This window comes from Suricata suricatta, chromosome 17, assembly GCF_006229205.1.
Source record: "Suricata suricatta isolate VVHF042 chromosome 17, meerkat_22Aug2017_6uvM2_HiC, whole genome shotgun sequence".
Taxonomy (NCBI): domain Eukaryota; kingdom Metazoa; phylum Chordata; class Mammalia; order Carnivora; family Herpestidae; genus Suricata; species Suricata suricatta.
In genome coordinates this window covers 23,555,582-23,565,005 of record NC_043716.1, presented here as the reverse complement: position 1 = coordinate 23,565,005, position 9,424 = coordinate 23,555,582, and the positions used below count along the sequence as shown (strand labels likewise).

General features: G+C 40.0%; 1 protein-coding gene across 2 annotated transcripts in view; it reads left to right on the top strand.

Annotated features, from left to right (window-relative positions):
- USP32 (ubiquitin specific peptidase 32) overlaps positions 1-6,686 on the top strand; it is a 228,218-nt gene extending 221,532 nt beyond the window's left edge. For both annotated transcript variants that reach the window (XM_029927232.1, XM_029927231.1), the window contains exons 31-34: positions 731-1,019; positions 2,688-3,112; positions 3,604-3,696; positions 4,393-6,686. In XM_029927232.1, coding sequence (XP_029783092.1) covers positions 731-1,019; positions 2,688-3,112; positions 3,604-3,696; positions 4,393-4,566 — 981 coding nt within the window. In that variant the 3' untranslated portion in view covers positions 4,567-6,686. The remainder of the gene's footprint in view (positions 1-730; positions 1,020-2,687; positions 3,113-3,603; positions 3,697-4,392) is intronic.
- The last annotated feature ends 2,738 nt before the right edge of the window (positions 6,687-9,424 follow it).

Below are 9,424 nucleotides of genomic sequence, written 5' to 3'. Positions count from 1 at the left end.
AGGATAGTTTGTTCTAGCTTTGAGAAGAATGTTGGTGCAATTTTGATGGGGATTGCATTGAATGTGTAGATTGCTTTGGGTAGTAATGACATTTTCACAATGTTTATTCTTCCGATCCATGAACAGGGAATGTTTTTCCATTTCTTGGTGTCTTCTTCAATCTCTTTCATAAGTTTTCTATAGTTTTCATCATATAGGTAGGAAGGGTTTTTCTTTAATTAAAAAGTAAATTGTTAGTATATAGGATATATGCTCTTTGGGACATTGAAACCCCCTGGTGGCAACCAAAGGATGTAGTAAGAAATGAGAGGATTGGGTGAGTTTCATCTGTGAAAAATTCCTCAGTTCTTCAAAATTTTCAATATAGTTTTTATCTTCATGAGTAGATTTGTGAATGGATTTTCTGTGATGTTGGAGAAAAGTAAAGGTCAGTCTGAGTCACAGGCCCAAGGAAGCAGAGGAAGACACGCAAAATGTAGGCACCCAGGATGTTGCAGAAATTTGGGAGAGAAGTTTGGATATGCACAGACTATGAATTAGGGAGATTACTATGTTAGCTATATATCTAAAGGCCAATGGCCTCACTGATAACTCTGTTACATAATAAGATACATTCTTTTTGAAAAAAATATATATTCTTGAACATGTATTAGACTTGAGGTTTTTTTAAGTGTAATTTGATATCTTCAGAACCCTTTAATGTAATTGTTTTCTACTTTTCCATCTCCAGATTATTCACCTCAAACGATTTCAATTTGTAAATGGTCGATGGATAAAATCACAGAAGATTGTTAAATTTCCTCGTGAAAGTTTTGACCCTAGTGCTTTTTTGGTACCAAGAGACCCGGCTCTCTGTCAGTGTAAGCCACTCACACCCCAGGGGGATGACCTCTCTGAGCCCAGGCTTCTGCCAGGAGAGGTGAAGAAAGTTGATGCTCAGAATTCAGCTGGGGAAGAGGATGTGTTCCTGAGCAAGAGCCCATCTTCACTCAGCGCAAACATCATCAGCAGCCCTAAAGGTGAGGAAGGCTGAAAGGCCTCATGGAGCCCAGATGTCACCCTGAAAGGGACTTTCCTGGGTCTCCTGTGGGTTGCATGTTTCCCTGTCTTCCACTCTGGAGCACCAGTTTGGTATGAGGTAGAAGGAACCTATCTGGAATGAGACCTGTCTAGATATGAGTCACCTGCGTGACTTTTACCAAGAGATACAGCCTCCTTGAATCTATTTTCTTGTTTATAAAAGTTCACAGCATCTGAGGATTTGCTGCATCAAGAGTGAAGCACTTTACATAATGCCTGACATATATGGTGATCATGAATAATAATTGTCATCCTTGTTCCCTTACAGCGGAGATTCTCAGAGTATAGTCTGGGAACCTCTAGAGGGTCTCAGAGACCCTTTCAGGGGGCCCGAAGAATTCAAAGTTCTTTCATAAAAATGCTAAGACAGTATTCACCTTTTCACTTTCATTCTCTCATAGATATGTAGGAGAGTCAGAGCCACCATGATATGTGATATCGTCAGTGAAATATGTGCTTCTTTTCCTATTTTTTAAATTCCTGTTTTAATTTCTAATTAAATTAAAATATCTATCTATAGATATTTTATATAGATATAACCTACATAAACAAAAGTTCTAATGTCTTCAGCAATTTTTGGGAGTATATAGAGTATATAAGGAGGTAAGGCTGTCACCAAAATCTTTGAGACCTTCTAATAGTGACCTTGTAGGATCTACAGAGGTAGAATAGTAGAGAGTTCCCAGTACTGTGCCTACCAATAGTGAGTGCTTAATCATACTTTGTATTCTAATTTAACAAAGGAGAGTATGTATTTGTAATATACCTTAATCCAAATGTTTGTTTTGAACTGAGTCTGACCTAAATTATCTGCTATTCTATTTTATTATTTTTTTATTTTATTTTATTTTAAATCCAGTATAATTAAACAGTTATATTAGTTTCAGGTACACATCTTTCTGTTGTTTTTATTTTGTCTTTTATTTTGAGTTTTTTTTAATTTATTAAACAAAAAGTTTTTTTCAACATTTATTTTTGAGAGAGAGCAGGGAAGGCAAGGGTAGAGAGACAGGGATACACAGACTCCAAAGCAGGTTCCAGGCTCTGAGCTGTCAGCACAGAGCCTGACACGGGACTCAAACTCAGGAACCGTGAGATCATGACCTGAGCCAAAGTCAGACGCTTAACCAACTGAGCCACCCAGGCACCCTGTTGTGTTTGTTTGTTGTTTTTTGAATGTTTTTATTTTTGAGAGAGAGAGAATGGGGTGGGGAGCGGGGGGAGAGGACAGAGGATCTGAAGTGGGCTCTTTGCTGTCAGAATAGACAGGGTTTGAACCCACAAACCATGAGATCATGATCTGAGCCAAAGTTGGACACTTCACCAGTTGCTCGAGCCACCCAGGTGCTCCTCATCTTTCTGCTGTTTTTAAGCCCCTACATGGTACTTCATGTTGTCAGGACATTGGCTGCCTATGGGAGGTTGGCCTGGGGAAAACAAGAATATAATTGTCACTGCATAATAGGAATAAAAAGTAGCTAGTCAGAACACCCCTGTGTTTACCTTTATGTGTACCCTTGTGAAATTGGCTTCAAAATAAGCATTTGGTGGCTGGTTAAACTAGTGGCATTGGATATATGAATCTTTTCCTTTTCTCCCTTTCATAGGTTCACCTTCTTCATCAAGAAAAAGTGGAACCAGCTGTCCCTCCAGCAAAAATAGCAGCCCTAACAGTAGTCCTAGGACTTTAGGGAGGAGCAAAGGGAGGCTCCGGCTACCCCAGATCGGCAGCAAAAATAAACTGTCAAGTAGTAAGGAAAACTTGGATGCCAGCAAAGAGAATGGAGCTGGGCAAGTTTGTGAGCTGGCTGATTCCTTGAGCCGGGGGCACATGCTAGGGGGCAGCCAAACTGAACTGGTCACCCCCCAGGACCACGAAGTAGCTCTGGCCAATGGATTTCTTTATGAGCATGAGGCATGTGGCAATGGCTACAGCAATGGTCAGCTTGAAAACCACAGTGAAGAAGACAGCACTGATGACCAAAGAGAAGATGTTCGTGTTAAGCCTATTTATAATCTATATGCAATTTCGGTAGGTGGTTTGTTACATGGTTTTCAGAATGATCTGCACTTTTCAAGGGTTTGTTCATTTATCTCCGTTCATTAATTCATTCATCATTCATTTTTTTCGGGGCCTGCCTCTTTGCTGGGCACTGAGCATGGTGATAGATAAATAGCGGTAGATACCTTGGCCTTTTGGATAGAATCCAAGATGCTCCCAGTGTAATGCAGGTCATAGTCATGTAATCAGTATAATTGGAGTCATGGGTTCAAGTAATGCAAAATTATGTACTCTTAAAGAATTTTTTCTTTCTAAAAAATAATTGCAACTATAAAATGGTAAGATTTGGAGCTTTTAAATTTTGATTTTTCTTTTTGTTTTGTTTTTAGAAAAAAGTAGATGGTTTCAAGACATCTTTCTTAATCACCTAAGTGATTGGTGTTTTCCCCATTGGGTCCTAGTACTATGCCCTGGCCAGACTACTGTTAGTTACTAACATACCTCTACTTTCTCTCTTACAGTGCCATTCAGGAATTCTGGGTGGGGGCCATTACGTCACTTATGCCAAAAACCCAAACAGCAAGTGGTACTGTTATAATGACAGCAGCTGTAAGGTAAATATCCCCAGTTTTTGAATAACAAAGAAACAAATGTCAACAGATCTGGGGGACATTTGTTGAAATAATGGACTTTGTCCTCAATAGGAAATATTTCTGTTAGTCAGTATATAGGCGCCTTCAGTATTACAGGAACAAAAGTGATGTGCAGGGACACCGAGGTGGCTCAGTTAAGCATCCGACTTTGGCTCAGGTCACGATCTCATCGTTCAAGCCCCACAGTAGGCTATCTGCTGTCAGTGTGGAGCCTGCTTTGGATTCTCTGTCGCCCTCTCTGTCTGCCCCTCCCCAGCTCACTTTCACGCTCTCTCTCTCTTCTGTGTCTCTCTCTCAAAAATAAATATTTAAAAAAAATTTTTAATGATATGCACAGTAGAGAATGAAAACATGAAAGGTGTAGAAGAAGAAGGTATTGGTTAATGAGGAAAAGTTCTCATCTTTTGAGCTATTAGAATTTGATGTTCTTTTGTTTGTTTTTAGTCATTCTTTTGACTGTCTGTGGTCAGAATATTTTCCCCAAAACAAGCATTGAAAATAATGGGGCTAGTTTAGGGCAGACAGCCAAAATATTAAGCTGAGTGGAATCAGTCTGGTTTAGTAATTAAAAAGGCTTGGTCCTCCCTTCAGTATCAAGAATTTAGAGCCAGCATAGTGATGACATTTTTATTAAAGGCTTTTTTCTTGCCTCTTCAGGAACTTCACCCTGATGAAATTGACACCGACTCTGCCTACATTCTTTTCTATGAGCAGCAGGGGATAGACTATGCACATTTTCTGCCAAAGATCGATGGCAAAAAGATGGCAGACACAAGCAGCATGGATGAAGACTTTGAGTCCGATTACAAGAAGTACTGTGTGTTACAGTAAAGCTACCCCTCTGGCTGCTAGACGGGCTGGTGGGGAGGGACATGACTCCCTGGAGCTGACATTTGGCAGGAGCGTCTCTGTGAAAGGCAAGCTAAATGTAGTTATTTTATCCTGTGATCCTGAAGCACAAAATAAAAATCCTAATTAAACTAGAAGCTAGCATAACAGTAGTAATACTTTGGTTTGGAAGGGTCTCACACAAGCTCTCTGGTAGAGAACTTTCAGGCGGAGCCCACCATTAGCCTGTAAACAAAGGGGTTTGGCACCAGCCACCTGGGACCAAATAAGAACTAAATTGTGCTTGTCCAGATATAAATAAACATGTAGTGAGTATAGAGTTTACCAATAATCATAACAAAATGCTAAGAATTTCCTTGGAGTCAAAGTAAAACAAAAAATTACAGTGTTGTCTGGGGACGACATGATATGCTACCTCCTTTTTCCTGAAGTTTTATTCCATTTTATTGACAAGATGTGAGAAAGCAAGACCAGAATGTGTACAAAGGATTCCTAAGGCATTGACACACCTTTTTCTATTTTTTTAAACCATTTCCCCACTCTTTCTATGCCTTCCTTGCTTTTTGTTTCTGTTGTTGTGTTTGTGTTTGAGACACAACCAGTCCTTCACGGCAGAGGCATAGTATGTAAGTGGTCAGTCTGAAAGGGAGACTCTCTTAAGAGCTGTGTGCCTTCTACCCAGGGCCTTGGTTGGAGACCCTGTAAGGGAAAAAAAAAAACAAGTATCCTGGGAAACCCGGCTAAAATTGCCCTCCAGGAAGAGGCCTCTCACTTTAGGGTACTTGGTGTGCCCCCACCGCTGCTGAGCGCAGTGGGATAGTTGCCAGCGTTCGCGCCATCGTCACACGCCCGTGTTGCGCAGAGAGCTCTGGGCGGAAGCAGCGTCCGAGCTGGATGGTGATGTACAGCTAGTGGGTGTTCTTTGTTTCTTTGTTTTGCACTTTAAAAAGAGAATACACGCAAATGAATTTTTTTAAACCTGCTCATATCTGATGGCTGTAAGGGCTATAAATTAACTTCAATATGGGGTATTCTGCCTCATCATTTTAAATTTTAAAACAAAACACATCCCAAACACTGATAATCAGTGTATTTTTAATTTAATTGGTGGGTTTAGGAAGCAAACTTTTATTTGCATGTCCATGTTTTTTGAAATTTTGGTGGGTTGTTTTTTTTTTTAATAATTTCACAGTAGTGGTTGTCAAAAGTTATGTTTCTTTGCTTACTTCATTTTTTCCTCTGATAAATCAAAACTGGAACAAAAGTATAAATATTATTTATTTCAGGCAGCATTTTTTCCCTGTGATGTTTTTAAATATATGTGAGGTAAACATCTCACTTTTATTTCAGCCTTTTTTTATTCATCTGGAACCTGGAAGTGATTCTCATTAATTGCCAGATTTCATTAACCTTCCTTCTTCATAAATAGTAGATACCAATGTAATTAAGCGTTTGTGTTTTGATATCTGAGGCTGATTATTATCCATTTCTTCTCAAGCTTTTGGAAAGATTGTCTTAAATGGCAACCTAAGTTTAAACCCTATTCAGAAAAAGATTGTAATTACAGGTAGGAAGGAGTGGCCTAAATGGTAAAATAGGATAAAGTCAGACAAAATGCAGACTTTGTAAGTTTCGTGATTTCAATTATAGAAAAATCTATCCCATTTCTACCTGGACAAGTCCCATGAAAAAGTGGAAGATTTTAAATAATTTACTTACAGATGTTTTATTTAAGCAGGTAGCACAATCTACTAATGTTGTTTGATCTGTGTTTGTTACATTGGTTGTAATTAATTTTTTAATTCATGACTAGCAGAAAATTTATTAAATTAACTATTAACTACATTCACCTTGTAAATTACTGTATAAAACTTGTTGACAATGCACTGACTTTAGAAACATGTTAATGTACATAAAGAGTGTAAATAAAATAGTGTTGATGTACTGAAATATGAACTGTATAAAAAAGTATTGGTAATTGTATATGGAGTGTACCTGTTTATCTGTAACTATTCTCCAAACAAATTAAATACTGTGGATGCATCTATGTGCTGGTTTTCCTCTACACAAGTAAAGAAAACAGTCAGATTCTTCAGCCTTTCTATCTGTGACCCTGTTTAATTCTTGCTCGAATAATACCTACCTGACTTAGAGTGGATGCTGCGTCTCTGAGAGAATGGAAACTGCTGAAGGCAGAACCACACACCCGCCGTGAGCAGCTGAATTGATGTAGACTGTGCTCCGTCCCTGTCAGGAAGCTGTTTGGAAGGCCCTGGGCAGGGTGGGGGCGGCTGCGGAGCTGGTGGTGAACGGACAATCGATGTAGGAGGCCTGAACAGTAGTTTTTTGCAAATTAGGAAATAAGGCGAAGAGGAAGACTTCTCACTGAATAATGCCTGGGTGTCCGGGGGACTGTAAGGAACCAGGGGGCAGTGCTGAGAAGGGTTGGAAGATTTTGAGCTGTGGGTCCTTCACCCTCAGTTCCTGTTGGTTTATCTTTAACAATAGAATGCCTGCCTCTTATCCTTATCTTAAGTAAATGAAGTATATAAAAGCCTGGCAGTAAGTGCTCATTGAATGTGAAATCCTACCCCCATGAAATTCAATAATGTTTTATAAAGAGGTTTTTGTTTTGTTTTTAGTTATACTAATGCTAAAAGAATTTAGGAGCTCTTTGCTCACATTCTCAAAAACAGGAATACACATTAAAAATGTATAGATGAAACATGTTGAATCAGCAGCGATGGTAGCTTGTTTAAGGAGACAAACAGAAAAAGGATCCAGAAAGTCATCAGCACTAATGCACAGTTCCTAAAGTGCCCGTCTGTGTCTCTGTTTCTAGGTTCTGAGTGGCCCTTTAAAATGAGAGAGGTCTTCAGCCTCTCTGTCTCTCTGGCTGAGGGTAGCATTTCTACATAAAAATCTCTCCACCACTTGGTGGCATTGCTCGCTGTGTGGGCTCCTTTCTTAGGTGTAGACATTACTGAATTGAAGCAAACTGATGAATTGCCACATTTTCCCCAACTATTTTAAAGATGGTATATAGGATGTTACTAGGCCAGAGCCAGAATGTGTAGTTTAGGGAACAGAGATTCCAGTTTCCTTGATGATGTACCTGCAGGTTCCTTAGTATTAATATCACAAAGTCCAGAATACATACATCCCTATGATCAGAGACTCCTACAAGACAGAGCAAATAAAAATAGGAGGTGTCTAGGTTTGCCAAACTTCCTCAAACAATGGGGAAGCAAGATAGTAAATAAGAGTGCAAGAATTGCAAACTCAGAGGCCTATAGGGACCAGGTTTGGGAACAGAGTGTAAGAGAAGCAGGTCCAGCCATGGATAAGAATGGGGAGTGGTGGTGGGGCGCCTGGGTGGCTCAGTCGGCTAAGCGTCCGACTTTGGCTCAGGTCATGATCTCATCGTTTGTGGGTTTGAGACCCGCATCAGGCTCTGTGCTGACAACTCAGAGCCTGGAGCCTGCTTCAGATTCGTGTGTCTCCCTCTCTTTCTGCTCCTCCCCCACAAGCGCTGTTTCTGTCTCAATAAGAAATAAACATTAAAAAAAAATAAGAGTGGGGAGTGGTGGGGACTAAGGTGGGTCTAGGACATGCATCTAACGGCTCCCTTTGATTGTTGCCATGCGGGAATGTGGGCTCCAGTGTTACCATATCTTTTTTCTGCCTAAAGAGAAACCAGAAATCCAGATATTAATGCAAAATACCCAATTTAGAAGTGTTGGCAATTTAAAAATTTTTTTAGACCTTATACTGTTCAAATAAAGCCTATCTGCAAGCCAGATACAAACCATCCGTACATGCCCTCTGTAAGTAGAATGGTTATGGACTTAAATCAGAAGTCAGGTTGTAGGGGCGCCTGGGTGGCCCAGTTGAACATCCAACTCTTGATTTTGGCCCAGGTCATGATCTGGTTTGTGAGGTTGAACCCCACGTCAGGCTCCACATTATCGGCAAGAAGCCTGCTTGAGATTCTCTTTTCCTCTCTCTCTGCCCCTCCCCCGTGTGTGCTCTCTCTCAAAATAAATCAACAACAACAACAAAAAAAAGTCAGATTGTAGCTCTGCTATTACAACAGCTGTGCACTAAAAAGTTCCTTAGGTGCTCAGATTTTTCATGCCCAGTGAGAATACCAGTTCACTTCAAAAGGTTATTATAAGGAGTAGATAATATATATAAACAGGCAGAGAATCTGACACATATTGGGTACTCAAATAATAATACTCTTTCCTCATTTAGGGAAACAGAACACAGGTACACTGTAACAGTAATGTTATGATCAAGTTCATTGACAGTCCAGAGGCATGGAGCTAACAACATGTAAGCTTGTCCTAGGTACAGAGAGCCGTGTGCTAGGGTTTCTAGGGCAGCAGTTCCCAACCTGGCAATTCATCAATACCAAAATCAACTACTTGTTAAAAGTGCTCATCCTTTTATTGTCTTATTCAACCTGTGTTCGTACCTCTCTGAGATTTATGAGATCTTCTCCCATGCAGTCCAAGAATCTGCATATTAAGGAGTTCATCAGGAGAGAATATTTTACAGCCAGTCTGCACCGGTCTTCAGATTGGTCATTTATAGAAACCAGTGCTCCAGGGAATGAATCAATATTCAGTCTAATTAGGGAATGAAGTTATGCACATGCACACATGCAAGGAGGAGTAATAGTAATTAACCAAAGCTCCCTGGATATAATTGTCTTTGATGAAGTGCTGACCTGAGGACACTAGACAGTAGGCTGTTGACAAAGTACTTCGGAAAAACCAAATGGGAAAGGGAAGTGAGCTGTGCCATGAAGCAAGAGCAAGATTTTATCAGAACA